Below are 17,577 nucleotides of genomic sequence, written 5' to 3' on the forward strand. Positions count from 1 at the left end.
AAAGACAATCAACCAACATAACACCATTTTTTTTCTCGTTCTGCCGCTTCATTTTTTAGACCTTTCCTTCTTCACCACACGTCACAGTGACACAGTCGCACCATGTGTGTTTGGTACAATCAAATACATCTGTATATTAAAAATTCATATCATAACGGAAAAAAATACCGGTATACAACCCAGCCCTATCAGTGCATACCTTTATCATCCTAATGATAAGATATTAGAATCAAAAAGCATGTGATATTTTATCTGCTTTCAGTAAAAGTGTTACTGTGGGTTGAAGTTCAGACGAGAGCTTGAGGCATTTAAGTGTTTACTCTGTTCACTGGAGAGTTCATCCGGGGTCTCTCTCTGTCTCTTTTACCACCAGAGGTTTTTTTTTGTGTTTTGAGGAAGTCACTGATCTCATTGGCCTTGCTGCAGAGCAAAGCGTCTGGACACATGACTCATACAAATCGTGCCTTTGTGAGCGCGAGCGCTTGTGCGTCGCCAGACGAGGCCGATGAAATCTCCCCCGCGTTCGGAAGTCTTCGGGGGTAGAAGAGAAAACACTCCGCTTTTCCGTGTCCTGCAGTTCATCCTTAAATAATTCAGATGTCCCCTCTCTCCCTGACGCTCCCCGACTCGTGTCTACAACCGGCATCGAAGGGAAGTTTGCTTTTTTTCGACCGACTGGAAGCTGAGGTCAGGTCCACGCTGCTGTGAATAAACACGTCTTTGTGCTGCCAGACACCTTCTCCAGTCGTGTCTATACAGTGTCTACAGGCGACGCACCCGTCACATGGCGGAGGTCTGACACTCACATTCATCCAAACAACAGCGGAGAAATTAAAATGGAAAACACGGGAAAGTGAAAAGAATGTGAAGATTATCAGCAGATCATTGTGAAGGTGCTATATGGATTTTTTTGAAGGTCTAACAAGAAGCACTAAAACTCTCACTCAAGCTCTCAAACGTATATTACGATAAGAATAATAATAATAACTTTAGTTATTTAAGTTTACCATCTGAATTAGTATGAATTAAAGTGCGTTGTATCTTTGAAATCACATATAAAGGAAGATAAACAGCCATGATCGCAAAATCTTTGGTTGATTAGATATTTTTTATGTATTTTTTTTAATTTTCCCCCAGAAATTAAAATGTCTTTAAACACACATTAACATGCATCCAACATATTATATTAAACGGATAAGGAATAGCTTAATATTGAATGCAAAATGATAATAAAATATATATTTTTATAAATAGCACTAGTTTAACTATTCTGTCAATATATGTGGTGACAGAGACTGATCCTGTCTTTGACATGTGATCGTTGAAGTCATTTCTATTTTCACGCGCTCAGCACATAAACCAGTGAGATGCTCCGGCGTCTCGGTGCAGGAGCCCAGGGATCTGGTGAGAAGATATCAAATTTATTTTTAATCACTGCTTTTTTTTTTTTTTTTTTTTTCCCTTTGCGCTGTCACCGCGCCATAAATACAACAGACAGACACGCTATGTTGATAACAACACCTGCGCTGTTTGATCCGATCCACGATGGAGCTTTAAGCTGCGAGCAGAGCTTCAGCCTGTCTGAAACACTTTATCCATTTATGAAGAGATGAGAGCCGTGATGCGCGGGGGGAAAACAGTGCGCAGACTGAAAATGGAGGGAAGAGGCATCGCTGGGTTTGGTGAGTGCGTTCACGAAACAACAGAAGTCTGTTTGACAAGTGTACAACAGCTCAAATTAATAAATTAACACACTTTCTCCCATCCTTACATTCTTCTTACGTAGTTGCTGTCTTTCTGCCCCGTGCTCCCCCCCCCCTCCCGTCCATAGACACGGGAATGCATTTAATAACACACACAAACACACACACACACAAACACACACTGCAGCACTTGTCTATTCCCTGAGGTATTCCTGGCAACACTGTGGATTAAAATAGCTGCCGACCCACATATCCCAGCATAGCAATCACGGCACCGTTGGGCCGGACAAGATAAAACATTTGTCCACTAACAGCGGCACAGCTGGCCTGATTTAGGACTTCCAGTCCTGATGAGGAGTTAACTCTCGTTGTTAGCTGAATAAATACTGAAGGAATAATAATAAAAAAAATGAGTCTCAGTTAAGGATGGTACGTTGAAGACGTTAAAGAAAAAGCCTGGATGGGTAACAAGTTGAACTACTCGCAACTTTGAGGCAACGTCATTGATGCAACAACCAATGGGAGCAACTGATAGAGTTGCTTGACGTATGTCAGTGCCCAAAATGTTTACGACAAGGAAACGCCATCGTCTGCACTGGTTCCTCCAACTTATTTACCATGATAGATGATGACAGACAGATCAGAGCGTCAGGTGGAATCGTGGGTTCACTGATGGTATTTTCTTTTCAAATAGGTAGGTAGAATAAATGACCACCCGCCTAATATTGTGTAGGTCATCAGAGAATGGATACCTGTGGGTGTCCGGTAACAGAATGTTGTTGCTGGGGGGCTTTGGGTCCTACAGGTTGAGGATCATCACACAGACACTTGATCAGTTTGGGATCTAGTGAATTTGGAGGCCAGGTCAACACCTTGTCAAGTTCTTCAGGTTTTCTTGAGTTGTTGCTAAGCTAAGGATTTTGTGTGCATCCTGTTGTGTCATTGCTATGAGGAGGGGGTGTCTGGTCTGGTCTAGGTGGGTGGTACATCTCTAAGTAACATCCATATGAATGAATGCCAGCAGAACACTGGATTGTCACAAGGTGGTTAATGTTATTTACTTCTCCTGACAGTGGTTTTAATGTTGTGGCTGATTGGTGGGTGTAAGTATATGATGCTTAAATGCATGTTCCAATCAATTACGTTTTACTTCGATAATCCAGGATCAATGGGAAGAGGAGGAATCGGAGATGAGACACCAGATGAAGCCAACTATCATATGATCCAGTTTTAAGTTTTAACCAAGTACGAGCGGTTCTGTAATTTGAAGGAAAGACCAGTGAAGTGAGAACGAATTCGTGTTTGATATTATTACACCCAAGACAGCCGCTGTTTCTTTTTCACAGTTATTTCTTTTTTTTAGTTCCAATTACAGAAAACACCGTCACGCTTCAGTGTAATTGGTAATTAGACGAACAGTTTTAAGGAGACTCATTTTCCGTCAACAAACCCGAGCTTTGTGCACGATCGGTTGTTTCCGAGTTGTCGCGCTCCTCCCTCCCCGACCCGAGACAAAGAGACGCGTCGGCACAGTCGCGGAGAAAAACAGGACAAATTCCCAAGGTCATCCACCTCCTCCTCCTCCGCTGCATCTGACCCATTTACTTTCACACTCTGCGCACACGCAAACACACACTCGTATCCGATCATGCGTGCACAAAGGCACAGTGAAACACTGGCACGCACTCACTGCACTGCAACCGCTGCCTGTTATCCTGCCTCAGCTCAGACCTCACAGAGCGTCACTGTGTTATGTCCCTGCGTCCAAAACACAACTTTGACTTTGAGTGCGGTTTGGTGACATTTGAACATCGTAAACTAAAATTAAATCATTTCATGGTTTGTAAAATCTTCTTGTTTTTTCTTGTACACTAACTTTTTCCTGATGTAAAACATGGCCGCTGTGTTGACAAGTCCTTTTAAATGAGTATTAAGATATTAAAGGTGTCAGTTTCCTGTATGATGTTAATACTATGGCGGCCTGCCAGGCTATAATTTACTCCCCCATGGTCTCATAATCAGAAATACACTACAAGTCAAAAGTTTGGAGACACCTTCTCATTCAGTTCTATGGACGACCCAAGTGGCCACGCGCTCACATATTTATTTTTCATTAATGCCCTCTGTTTTCTATTATTTATCTCGTTATCTCGCTTTCTCGAGATCTCAGTATGTTCAGTTCGAGAGAGTTCCATCACGCTGACTGATTTATGGCCTTAAAACTATAACGTAGCAAAATAATAGCCTAATATAACTGGTCTACTGTAAGGTGAGACGTTTGTTTTGAGAAAACAAAGCTTTGCTTTCCTGAAATAACGACATAAATAACTCGAGGTCTTGAAAAAATGGAGGAACTCGTTATCGCAGGCAAACGGAGGAGATAATATGTATGAATGTATGGCCTCTTGGGGCTTCCATACATTCAATGACACACTTTTGACTGGTAGTGTTTTAAATATTGCTCCTGAAATCATCTCTCACCTGATCTGTGCTGAATTTAACCTGACGGAGAAAACGACACGGACAACTCACCTAGCAGGAAAAATGAAAAGGTATTTGCGTAATTTCAGTTGTCTGATAAAAATGTACGTCACCGCCACCTTTTCAAAACCTGATGTTTGCGTTTTTGACTTTTAGACCATAGAGATTTACAATTATTTAAAGATGGATGGCGGAACTGCTCCTCAAAAGTGGAGCCAAAGCGAGTAGAGCTCCCCCTGGTGACTGGCAGCAGTATAGGCCATAAGCTCCACCCCCTCCATGGTAGTGGGTGGGACTTGGATCTAAAACAAGGACGTCATTTTAGGTAGTTAACATAATGTTAATGCACGCTCAAGAGTCAGTTTGGACAAGTTTTAGTTATTGGACGCTGTAGAAACAGGATGTGACATAATGGCAACCACCAGTTGCCATGCCAACCATAAAGTGGTCCCGTAGGAGCGTGAGAGTTGTAAAAACTAATGTTTAAAATAAGTGCAGTGTATAATCCTTGTAACCTGCGGAGGTACTGCAGATCATTGACTTTATTGTTTCCTAAATATGCAAAACTTCGAAACCTTGCAGCTAATGACTCGTGATTTAGCGACAAGTTGCATGTTATGAAAACTATTTAAACTTTTTCACATTATTCCAGAAAACCTTTGTGAAAGCAGTGGTATGTCTGAGTGTATCCTGGATGGTGTCCTGCCAGCGCTCGGCCTTGGCAGCGCGCGCACACACACACACACACACACACACACACACACACACACACACACACACACACACACACACACACACACACACACACACACAGGCACTCATTTCCTGTGTCACTGTCAACATCCTCTGCTCACCATGAATGATGTCATTGCCCAAACACACAACACGAGTGCAGCGTAGTGTCCCGGTGCCTGTTGGTTCAGCACAGTGGACTGGACGAAAGGGGGAAGAGGGTGCGTTTCCGGCCAGATGTGGCAAACGGCGTAAAACATAAAATCTTAAAACCGTGTGCTTTTAATTAACTAGATGTGTTGGAAAACTTTCAGAAAATACCAAACGGCATCATAAAAAAGAGCTGCAGATGCTGCTCTAACGAACGACATTCAGTCTCATCTGGTCCAACACCAGGTGCCATTTCTGGGGATTTCTGTTCTAATCTTGCAGGAATGAAAGAAGAAGAAGAAAACTGAGTAAGCAGGAGGTCCTACACTGTCACTGTTCATTTACAAAACGAATTTCCATCAGCGTTTGTGTGACACATCAACTTTTCCACATCAATCCAGAGGAAAAAACTCTTTGGGCTGTTTGGACTTTTCAGATTCCTTGTAAAAAAAAAGGAACTCGCGTTTTCTGACTGTGCAAAATTTAAAATGTGCAAAAACAAAAGAACGCTGCGGAGATAATGGGATGGCGTTAGAGAGAATAAAAGAAAGAGAGAATGAGAGAGCTGGGCGAGGAGAGAATAAGAAGGATGGAAGGGAGCCAGGTCACGAGGCTTCATCCCTGAGCCAACTGGTCTGCAAACACTGGCTCAGCAGGATGTGGAGACACAAACACACACAACACAACACAACACAACACACCTGTCTGTGTGTGTGTCCGCACAGTTCAGCCTGTGATCATCAGGAGGATTCCTCTCAGGTTAAAAAAAGAATCAAATCAGTCGCTCTAGTTCGGCTCTGAAATAATTTCAAAATACAACGAAACAATCCAGCGTCGTCAAACAGCTTATTATTAATTACTTTCTGTTATCTAATCATTCAATTAGCGCAACGTTTCCAACACAGACGATGTGTTTGAGTAGCCTACTTTAATGTACAGCCGCTGAAAAGATGACATCCAACATATAATTGATGGCTGTGAAATCATGGAGCCGTGTTTACTTGGTGACTTTACTTAGTCACCAACCAGACTGAACGGCACAACTGTCATTACGTGAGACTTTATTTAACCCGTCAGACCTGCAAACCGTGTCGCAGGCTGTTTTGCGGAACGGTTAATTCTCGGGCTGCAAGTCACTGTAAGCAAAAATTAAAATAATAGCAGATTGTAAAATTGATTGTTTGCCACTTGACTAATCAGTAATCAACCAGTCGCTGAAACGTTAATCAAAGCTCACGCTATATGAAACGTACTATAGATTCATTTGGTGCGAGCGAGTGCACTGATTGTAGTAGCAGACTAAACGCTGCTTTATTGGCCACAAAAATATGTTATTATCTTGTTGGGAAACATTAGCATCTTACTTACTAACACACTAATACAATTAACCACTCATTTATGTCTTAAGCAATTCCCCCTGTAGGTCAATAAAGTCCAAATGAAGCAGCTTTGCAGTGTTTTTGAGCTTTAGATTGAGCTAAGCTAGCAGTTTCCCCTCGTTTCCAGTCTTTGTGCTAAGCTACGCTAAACGCCCTCCTGAAATCCAGAGAAGAATCTGAGAACACATGCGACAGCAGGTGGTGCATCACGTCCATTTCCCAAACCCGCCAGACTCTTCCTCTCATAAACAGGGATGAAAATCAATATATATGCAACAACAAGTCATATAACAAGATGATTCACTTCACAACGGCAGACATCCAGCGTGTGCTTGCAGCATGAAGAGATGAATGGGTAAATCTCCTTGTAAACTGTAGTAATCGGGCTCCGCGGTGAATAGTGCTGGAGAGTCGCCCTCCATAGAAAACCACTCATCTTGAAAGATCAGGGCTATGGCTTTCACAGTATAAGCTCTCTCCATCACGAGTGCAGTTCATTTGTTCTGCTTTCCTGCCGCGGCAGTCTGACTGCTCACTTTCTTATCTAATCTCTGCCACCGTACACTGAATGCCTTATTCACTTACTGAATTATGGCTTCCCAGGCAAGCGTGTGTGTGTGTGTGTGTGTGTGTGTGTGTGTGTGTATACGTTTGACTCCAGTGATTTCAAATTATGAGCAAAAGACAATAACCGTGTGTGTTTGGGGACAAGATAAAAAAAAGAAAAAGAAAATGAATGAGTGCAGTGATTAGAGCGTCTCATATTGAGGGGGAATATTGGCGCCGGCTTCCACGCTGTAAGAAGTGAAGAGCTGTGTTTGTGCCTGAAGGCGTCGTTTTTTTTACAGATCTGTATTCGTTTTACAGCTCCAGACGTTCTGAGCCTCTGACTCGTGACCGTCGCTGAATTCTAATGTCTGCGTACGGTAACGAGCAGCCAATCGACGGCACTAATGAGGGTGTGTGCTTTGCAATTATCCGCTTAGGAAGCTTCTGTAAAGCTAACCGCGCTCGGTCACAGTGGGTAGTGGACTTAGTCAGCACGCAGGAGGCAAGAGGTGGATCGTCTTGATCCGGTCACCACTTAATCACAGGGCTGACACACACAGACAGACCAGAGTTCAATCTGAGCAGAATAAAATGACGAGAACCTGCACCATAAAAAAAAAGAAGAAGAAAACATGCATCAGTGCTGTATTTTCTTTTTCTTTTTTGTAATTTTTTACAGCCACAACATCTGAATAAATGATGCAAATTCCTTGCAGCACTTTTGATTAAGCTAAGGAACAATACAAGTTTACCACTTTTATCCAGCTCCACATGTGAACAAATCTCTGATGTAGGTTTATTTCCCAGTAATATGGTGCATCTAAGGTTTAAATGAGAGTGTGTATCTTAGATTAATCAATGAACTCTTCGCTCAGAGTGAAGTATCTCTGAAGACGACGCAGCTAGAGGTTCATTTTCATCTACTGGTGACACTGCATAAAATACAAGATGCCCAAAGTCATTAGGAGTGTTGGTGTTGGAAGTAACGCATCACAAAAGTAATGCAATTACTGTAATGCATTATTTTTTGCTGTAACGCAGTAATGGAAGGTACAATTTGAAGGTCAGCAGAGGAGAAAATGTTAACTTCCTGTTAGAGCTAGAGAACAGCTGATTGGGGAGAAGACGACAGCAGCAGCAGCAGCAGAGTCAGACTCTTCATTCACCAGACGGACGTATGCTCATTATTTTCAGTTTGTCAGCGAAAAGGACACGAAGAACATCATAGTTAAGTTCACTTTCTGTGCCAAAACCAAAAGATCTTTGTACCTCGTGAAATAGCACAAGTAATTTAAAGAAACATCTAACGTGGTGCAGCTTTCTTTAAGTGTTCGGTTACAATATAAAGTAGTAGCTTCTAGCTGTATTGATTCCAGTATGAACACAACTACAGTATCTCTATCACAATATGTATTGAACCATGAGCCACAGCTGCTCCATTACATTGTACTGTTGTTAGCATTGAGCTGAGTCATTTTACTATTTCACATCAGCTTCTACTGGATGTAGAAGAAGATCTGTTGAGGAGGCAAAATCCACATTAAAGTAATGTAATGCTTTACAATTCAAAGGCAGTAAAATGTGAATTAAACTTTCTGATATATATATATATCAGTGATGAACCATTTAAAAGTTTTACCCCATTATTTTCTGAAAGTATTCTTGCAGCGATTAGCAAAGACAGTGAAATGAACTGGAAAGCACCACTGCTGTCGTGCTCATGATCAGCAGTGAGACCTGAGCACCAATCAGCAATGAGACAAAACTCAAACGATGTCCGAATGCTTCCATTCTCTGCTCTAAATCTAAAGACTGACTTTTACTTTTAACATACCGCGAAGGATCAGTGGCTACGGATGTAATGAACGTCATCAATGACAGTGCAGCTGTAAATGAAGTAATTAAAAAACTGGAACCAACGTCTTTTTTTTCTTCTCTTGTCTGTTGGTTTATGTTAATTCTGGCGCACAACAAGGAAGTAACACAACTCAAACTTCCAGCCGATGCTTCCAAGTCACTTTTTAAACATACACATCCTGACATTCGTAACAGTTATTACATAAGCAGCCGACACACGCCTCCTCCCGCTCATCTCTTCCTCTCCCTCCGTCTTTCTTTGTCTCATTTCTCAGTAGCGTCTTTAATCTTTGTCTGTCCGGTCTTAGTTTTTCTCCCTCATCTTTTCTTTTTTTTGTGTGTGTGTGTGTGTGTCTGATGTGACTATGAGGAAGCAGCTGTGCTCCGCAGACAATTACATAACTCAGAGTGTGTGTGTGCGTCCGTGGTCATACAGGATGTATGGCGAGAGAGACAAAGGGAAGATGCAGTTAAAATAGATGGTCAACCATCTATGGTCAACACTCCCCCCTGCCCCCCCCCCCCCCCCTCCCCATCGATTGTGTCTACCGGTGTTTTCTTTCTGTCTCATCCCTCCCTCCACCCCTCCTCCCTCCATCCCCTCCCTCCATCCCCACATACAGAGAGTTACTGGGCTGTAAAATGTGAAAAACTGCAGCATGCATGGCAATTCATTATCTTGTCAAACTTCCCTGGGCCTGCCTCAAGCCAGACAGAGAGAGAGATAGGAAGGAGGGGGGGAAACATAGAGAGTGAGAAAAAGAAAAACTCAGTTCATGCAACCGCCCATGCAGCAGGTTAACAGGTTAGTAAAAAGATGAGAAGCAGAGGGGGGAGTAACAGAAACTGCACAGCTGCAGCTTGTTAGAACAGGTCGAGGTGTTTAATGTGTAGACGACACTGAGCGCTGAACCCAAACTGATGCTTCTGTCACCACCTCATTGCAAAAGAAGAATCCTTACGGATGCGCTACTGCTGTATATATACTGAATACATACAAATACGGTTAGATTTAAATTTAAATACATTTGCTGTCACCAAATGAGGCGGCAAAGTCGGAGGTGAACCTGTGGCCCACGGATTAAATTAAATCAAAGGGCTTTTAATGACAGTGTTCGGGAACCGGGCGCCTGTGAAGTCGTACGGAATAAAAAGTAAGATAATGGTGCATCCATCAACCGTCTTTATGAGAGAGATAAAAGGCAAAGATAGTGTTTATCTGGTCACGATATTCTTTAGATCACAGGTCTTCAACAGGGGGTCTGCGAAGGTACTGCAGGGGGCGTCGCAAAGCTTTTGGTTGATTTATATATATATATATAGCACCACACTAGACCTGTCAATCTAAGTCTCCTGTAGACACTAGGCCCCGCCCCCTATCGCTGCTGAGCCAATCAAGATTCTGACCAAGAGCCTATTCAATCCTCAGGTGAAGATAAAACTTGAATCTGTCCATTATTTTCTTTATCTGTCTTTTACTGTTGCACACATAAAGCTTTATATTGAATGCAAATACATAATAATAATTTATATTTATAAATAGCCCAGGCTGAGTTTAATATAGAACACATATAGTAGGTAGGGGGGGGTCCCTATTTAATCTCTCCATCAGTTTGAGGGTCCATGGCCTGAAAAACGTTGAAGACTCCTGCTTTAAATGACACTGTCTGGATATTTAGGAAGTGAAGTTTCAAACATATACTTGCAGTTACCACTTCTTGCCACAGGTGGCGCCAAAGAGCATGAAAAGAATTAAATCTGTCATTTTTCATCATTATTTCAACCCTTTATTGGACATCCAATAAGCACACGTGTTTACGTTATTTAATGATTTACAGTTGAATTTGGACATATTAAAACAGTCAACAAAGATTGGAAACGATGGAGCTTGATAATGGGATGTTGCGTAACTGCAGAACACATTCTACCCGACAAGACAAATTAAAGGAATATTCCAGTCTCCACTTCTTGTCACTGCATCTGAACGGTTTGATTTATCGTGAAGCACAGCGGCGGGTAAAGCTGTGAGCGTTTGTTTAGAGGAGACGCGGGGGGGTTTAAACGGGACGACATGCGACGGTTCCACCTGCACGAATTACTGCGATCACAGGTAACCTCCTGATCGATCGCGCTCTTTAAAAAAAGATGCAGGGCGGTGGGGCTTGCCCGGTGCCTAATGGAGACACTGTATCTCAGTAACGCAGAGAGCTGGCCGGTCTGGCGCGGCTGCTTTAACGACGCCCCGGCAAATAAATCAATCAGCCCTGAAAAGAAGCACAGACACGCCGAGCATGTAAACGAGCGGACGAGATGAGAAAGAGGCCGTGAGAGTCGGACGCTTTATAAAAGGCCGGAGACCTGGACGCGGAGCATCGGCCCCGATCGGCGACGCGAAACCGAAACCTCTGCCTCCGCTTCACCTTTATCATCCCTCTGTTCTCTGCTCTCCCCCCTCCCATTCATCAGACGTCGGCGTAGCGCTGCTTTGAAATAAATGGATTACATCTAATTGGGAAGTCTGGCTTCGCCATTTGATCCTTCTCCGCTCTGCGCACACACACACACACACACACACACACACACACACATAAATCCCTAAAGCCCATCACATCATCCCGAACCTGCAAAGATGCGGCAATTACACGCAGAGCACGGGCTCACACTGTCAGAGGCAACGAGGCTGACAGACAGGCCAGAGCCGGAGAGGGAGGGAGGGAGGGATGGAGGGAGGGAGGGAGGGAGGGAGGGAGGGAGAGCATATTTGTGTGTGTTTTCCACATGTTTAGCCATGATGCAAAGCAGCTGATAAAAGAAGCCTGTACGGGGGAGGAAACAAAGACCAGGAACAAGGACATTCAGAAAAGATAAATGACACCCACAAATCAGGTTCCTCGTGTGTGTGTGTGTGTGTGTTGTTTGTCTGTGTGTTGTTCTGTCCGTCTGACAGCAAACGGCCAATTACTGTCGAAAGTGGCGGGATGAGTCCTGCCAGACCATAGCTTTCCATTAGTGCATGCCAGCCAAGCGTGTGTGTGTCTGTGTGTGTGTGTGTGTGTGTGTGTGTGTGTGTGTGTGTGTGTGTGTGTGTGTGTGATGGAGTGAATGAGGGGATAGAGGGAGACAGAAGGAACAAGAGTGGAAAAAATGCATGTGCGCCTGGTTTCTCTGTGTGTGTGTGTCTTTCTCTGTCTGAGACTGTGTCGCCCGCTACTGCAGATAAATTTGACAAAACACATCTTTTCCTTTCACTCTTGGCCCTCCGTCCACAATAACGCAGCATTTTCCGTCCCGAGTAAAAACTGAACCACGTGCCCGAAACCGTCCACGTCCACAAAACATTTGCAGGACGCCCCCACCCTGACATTTCTGGATGCTGCATCGGTGCTTTGTCATGACCTGGAGTCAGAGGAAGAAATCTCTTAGCGTAGCCTAGCCTAGCTTAGCCTAGCCTAGCCTAGCCTGGCTTCGCACAAAAACAGTGGAAGCACCGAAGGAATCGTCGGCTTTAATGTTGCGTCCGGTTAATTAGCGAGAGGCAGCCACGAGGATATCCAGACTTTAAGTGAACGCAACTGATGCAGATCAGAGGGAAACTCTGATTCGGCGTTAATTGCTCATTAACACTGTGCATTATGTCTTGACTATTAGTGCGCAAAAAGAACTTCACATCAAGGTGACAGAAGCTTTTAGCAAAAAAAATTAGCCTACTTAAACAATAAGCAGCCCTAAAGCGCCATTCACGCGTATCTTCCTGCATATTAAATCTAAATACTCTAATTTTCATGCTTTAGTCAACGGCTCCTTATAAACACGACCATCTCTCCAACTTCTTCACAAGCTTCATCTCTCAGCTGTGCAGGTGGAGTCTTGTGGAGTTACTGGAACTTATTTGCTGCTGCGGCTGGAACAACCCTTGTCTGAGCACATTATCTTATGAGAAACAAAACTTGAAGCTAAAAAAGAAGTAGCTTAAAAATCCGCAGGGTTACTGTTTGAGGGCTCCAGTGAGATCACATATGATTTGTTGTGCACTGTGCATGCACGTAACTTTAAAGCGTGTGGAAGGCAGCGGTTACAGATGCTGAACTCAAATAAAACCTTGCTATAACATGGGAAGTGGGTTCCAAGTGCAAACATCAGTCTAAAGTCAGGAGAACGTTGCTTTGAGGACACAGTTGGCATCTAGTAGCAACTGAGGCTAACGGCTTAGCATGCTAACAACACCATGAAGGAGATGTAATGACATAATGACATGAGAACATTTCCTGACACATATAAATATTTAAGGAAACACTATATGATCAGATTAGAGTACATTACTGACCATTTACCTCCACCATTTGTGAAAACACCATAAAACTCACAACTCATGACCTCAGACTTAATCATAAATCCCAACTTACAAGGTTATGAGCACCACAACAATGGTTCATCTACATGGACTTTTATCTTGAACATGGAAAACATAACACCATTTAAACAGAGGCGGCAACAGTCTGGATTAGTGTTTTCCCTGCATTCACTGTGTGTTTTAAGTCAGGCTAAACATCTATTGAGCTGTGAGCTATGAGAGCTAACCAGCGTATCCAAGGTAACAACTCCTAAACAGCTGCAACGTTGCCGTATGACAAGCCTCTAACGTGTCATTGCTACATGTCACTGATTGGTAGGTGGGTATAAGTCACTTAAAGCCAAGCAGCTAATCACAGCTGAGGGGTCACCAGGAGAAGATGACTCATGGTAGCTGAGCTCCGTCTATGGGAGGTGTCGCGTGGACTAGCCCTGACAAACATGGCCAACAACCCTTTCTGTTGCAGCAATTGTCAAGTTTTCTTTAAACTTGAGAAACCTTCGTGTTCATTTAAGGAGCTTCCCATATGTAATATGAGAACACAGGCGTGAATATCTTAAAGGTGCATGTATGTAAATGTGTGCTGTAGTTTAAAACCTGTCCACCAGAGGGCAGTGTGAGGGTCTGCTCCTGTAACATATGCAAGTATTAACCAGGGTTTGGGTTATTGATTTATAGAGTAAAACTATACATGATGTAATCTGCTAGTCTTTATATTAAAGATAATACTGGAAAATCTTTACACACACACACATATTTCTAAGCATGACACTGTGGGTTCAGCTACACTTTATTTTCTGAATTTGTGCCTCATGTATTGATCAGTAAACATTTACAAGGAAATCAGTAGCTAATGTGCCCTGACCAAACAGGAGGAGTGAAAACTGCTGCACCACCACCACCACCACCACCACCACCCGACTGACCCTAATTAGTTTCACTCCTGAACACCCTCAATCAATTAACAATATGATAAAAGACGAGGGGGGGGGAAATAGGTTACAGGGGACGAAATGACGAGCTGTTTGCGCTAAAAATAGGACGAGACCGTGTGAATTGGTGTCAGTAAGACAGTCACGAGAGGAGAAACGCAGTTTGGGCTTCATTCAGCAGTGTGTGAGGACAAACACACACACAATGGAGCAAACCCTGTGTCATCTGAGTAGAACCTTTTTGCCACGAAGGAGACTTTAGTTGTTGTGGTTCATGGAATACGAACACAAATAAAACTCGGGCGGCCTCTAATTAACAGCTTCTATTTAACCCAGACCATAAAAAAAACTCACATGTGGTCTAATCGTGTGGAGAAATATCACTTTTTTTTAGAAACAATATCTTATTCAGCGACAGTGGAGGTTTTAAGGTTTTTCATTTCATGCAGCGTCTACTGTATGTTCTGTGCGATATGTATTATTCAGCAGGATTATCCGCAAACAAACAGTGGCAGATGTGGATATATTATTTAAGAAGAAGTCACTTGCTATTAGGCGTTTGTCCGTCTGCCACCAGAGACAGAGGGGGGAGGGGGGGGTGGGGGGGGGGCTGTATCGATCACATCAGTCACACTAAAAACAGAATCACGCTCCAGGATTCAAAAAAATACTCAAATATCACGAGGATCGCTTCACTTTCACCTTCACCCTCACTCACGGGTCTGAGCTGTGTTAGTTACACAAACTGACAGATTTATGAAACATTTATGGACCACGACGGGACGAATCACCCAAAGTCTTAATGGAAAGTTACAGGAAACCAAACCTCTTTCATTTTGGCGTAAAGGCAAAATAAAATAAAATATATCTATATATATAAAAGATATGAGTAACTTTACGGTCCCTGGATGTTGCCAGGTGAAACCCTACTATCTCCAAAAACGTCAGGCTCTAAAAATGGCTGGAGGAGCAGGAACAGCGTTTCAGAGTTGAATCCAGCCGCACTGAAAAACCTGGTGGATCATTCTGAGGCTCAAGTTAAAAATCTGAACATCACCATGAGGAGCTCCACGCCGCAATATCGTCACGTTCTCGCTTTTAAATCAACGACCACGGGGGTTTTGAATAAACCTTGAGTAGGAGTAAGGTGCATTCGTGCGCGTAAACGTAAGGTTGGAGCGTTTTTTTTACTATTTCTTTCTTTTTTTTTAACGCTGTTTGTCCATTAGTGCCATTAGTGCGTAACGTTGCCTGTATCCTCCCCCTTCTCCTCCCCCTCCCTCCCTTACCCCACTCCTCCTTCTGTGTGTGCGTGTGTTTTCTCCTGTCAGCGGACCTCGCCGTGCTCCATGTGAGCGAAAAAAAAAAAAAAAAGACGCAACTACGCTGCCGCTCCGGAGCGCTCCGCTGATGCGAAACAGTAAAAACCACATAAAAGAAAAACACACACCAACGCGCACATGGCAGGATATTTCATCCCAGTTTATAACCCCCCTTTTTTTTTTAAATAAAAAAGAAAAAGCAGAATAGAAAACGCATCATCTCTGACCTGCTGCCAGTTCTCCTCCAGGGAAGGCATCGCGGAGAAATAACCAGTGTCATGAACGAGTTGGAGTTCCTGGAAAATACTGTAATTCGCCAACACATCCATGCTTGATGCAAAACAAGAAGTCAGTAAAGAAGTCCGGGATCCAAACGATAAAAACGCACTTCTTCTTCTTCTTCTTCCTTCTTCTTTGACTTGACAAATTAAAAAGAAACAAACGCTGGGGGAAAAAAAAAAATAATCCCCAGCCGGTGCAGACGAGCGCACCTGAGCGCACTTTAATTAAAAAAAGAAAAGAAAAAAAAAGCTGAGAGGAAAGAAAGTGATGATTATTTTATCTTTGTCAGTGAAAATCCCCTCTCCTCTCTGCTCGCTCCGTCACGCCTCTCTCCGCGGTACGGCTCCGGGGTGCCAGATCTATTTCCGCATTGCCAGATTGCCCGATCGGTCTCCGCGCAAGTAGCCAGGTTGCCAGGTTTGCTCCTCCAAGCAGCAGCAGAGACTGGACCCCGCTGCAATCCAGGCGAGCGGAGCGAGAGGGGAGGGAGGGAGGCGAGGGGAGGGGAGGGGAGGGGAGGGGCGGAGCCACCTGTCAATCAATTTCATGCGTGACCTAATAAGGTAAATAGGGTTGATGATGTCACTGGCGTCCAATTAAGGAGGCGCTGGGACAGAGGGAGGGGGCGGGGCTTGCGGGGACGCAGAGGCGGCATTGGCTGCAGGAGGCTGTCGGTCCGGCAGGGGGCGGGAGTGAGGGGGGTGAGTTATTTTTAGAGGCCTATATAAAACCGACAGCATTCCTCTCTCAGTCATTACAGGCTGCGCCGAGCAGAGAGAAACCACCGGTGTTGCTGCTGAGAGGAAACAGCGACTAAAAAAGACGTAAACAGAATGAAATTGAGAAAGTAAGCGTCTGAGAGCGAGCAGCAGCAGCAGCAGCAGCAGCAGTCCTAGTGGAGATGAAGTGTTTTTTCCCCCCGAAAGTTTTTTTATTTTATTTTTTTCCCTTTTCCCCCCACAGACGCTCGGCCATGTGGTTTCCATGTGGCGGTGTCTGCGTGGAGAGCAGGGACGCAGTGGAGGGAAGAGCTCAGCTCGATCCGCCCACCTGTTCAGTTTACTAGCGTTTATCCTCGTTGTTGTTGTTTTCTTTAAAAAAAAAATAAAAAATCTGCAGAGTACAAATAAATCCACATCCGTCAGCACTTTTTTTTTCCCTCTTGTTGCTGTTGCCACACTATAAATATCTATCCTCCAGACTTTAAATCCCACTGTTGCCAAAAGTGACTAAAAAAAAGAAAAGAAAGAAAGAGCACGGTGAAGCTGGAGTGGAAGAAGTGCTGAGCTACTGAGAAATACTTCACCAGAACTAAAAAAAATAATAAAAAATACTTAGGTAGCCTAGTTTTAAAGAGGCCTACTTGATTTCAATCACTATTAATTTGCCCTTTTAATTAAAAAAAAAAAAGAAGAAAGCACTACTAGCTTGTAAACCACTGCAAGTTAAAAGTATGAAACATAATGATATTATTGTTTGTGTCAGAAACATTTAGAAATAATCTCACTCTGTTTCTTTTTATTTAATATTATTATTTTCCAGTTAGGGGGTTTGGGATTTGTAGAACTTTGTAGGATCTGTGGAAAACAAGACTAGCTGGCTCTGGGGTGGATCCCTGTGATGCTGGTCCCTTCTGGGCTGTAGAAACTAAACTCCATCTTCTTTTGAATCTTGAAAGCGCAGCCTTGAGAGCGGCATCCTGAACAAACCAGCCAGTCAAACATGGAGGTTTGAGGGGCGACCCTAGCGACCTGCGGCTACGTTGATCTTAAATGCGAAACATTATCGTTTTTAGAACTCCATAAAAGATCTAACGCTTGTTTGGCTGTGATCCGCTGC

General features: G+C 43.6%; 1 protein-coding gene across 1 annotated transcript in view; it reads right to left on the reverse strand.

Moving 5' to 3' along the window:
• Window positions 1-16,175, reverse strand: part of klf7b (Kruppel-like factor 7b) — an 81,012-nt gene extending 64,837 nt beyond the window's left edge. The window contains exon 1 of the mRNA XM_047600772.1: window positions 15,684-16,175. Coding sequence (XP_047456728.1) covers window positions 15,684-15,785 — 102 coding nt within the window. The 5' untranslated portion in view covers window positions 15,786-16,175. The remainder of the gene's footprint in view (window positions 1-15,683) is intronic.
• Window positions 16,176-17,577: the final 1,402 nt, after the last annotated feature.

Source organism: Mugil cephalus, chromosome 12 (assembly GCF_022458985.1).
Source record: "Mugil cephalus isolate CIBA_MC_2020 chromosome 12, CIBA_Mcephalus_1.1, whole genome shotgun sequence".
Taxonomy (NCBI): domain Eukaryota; kingdom Metazoa; phylum Chordata; class Actinopteri; order Mugiliformes; family Mugilidae; genus Mugil; species Mugil cephalus.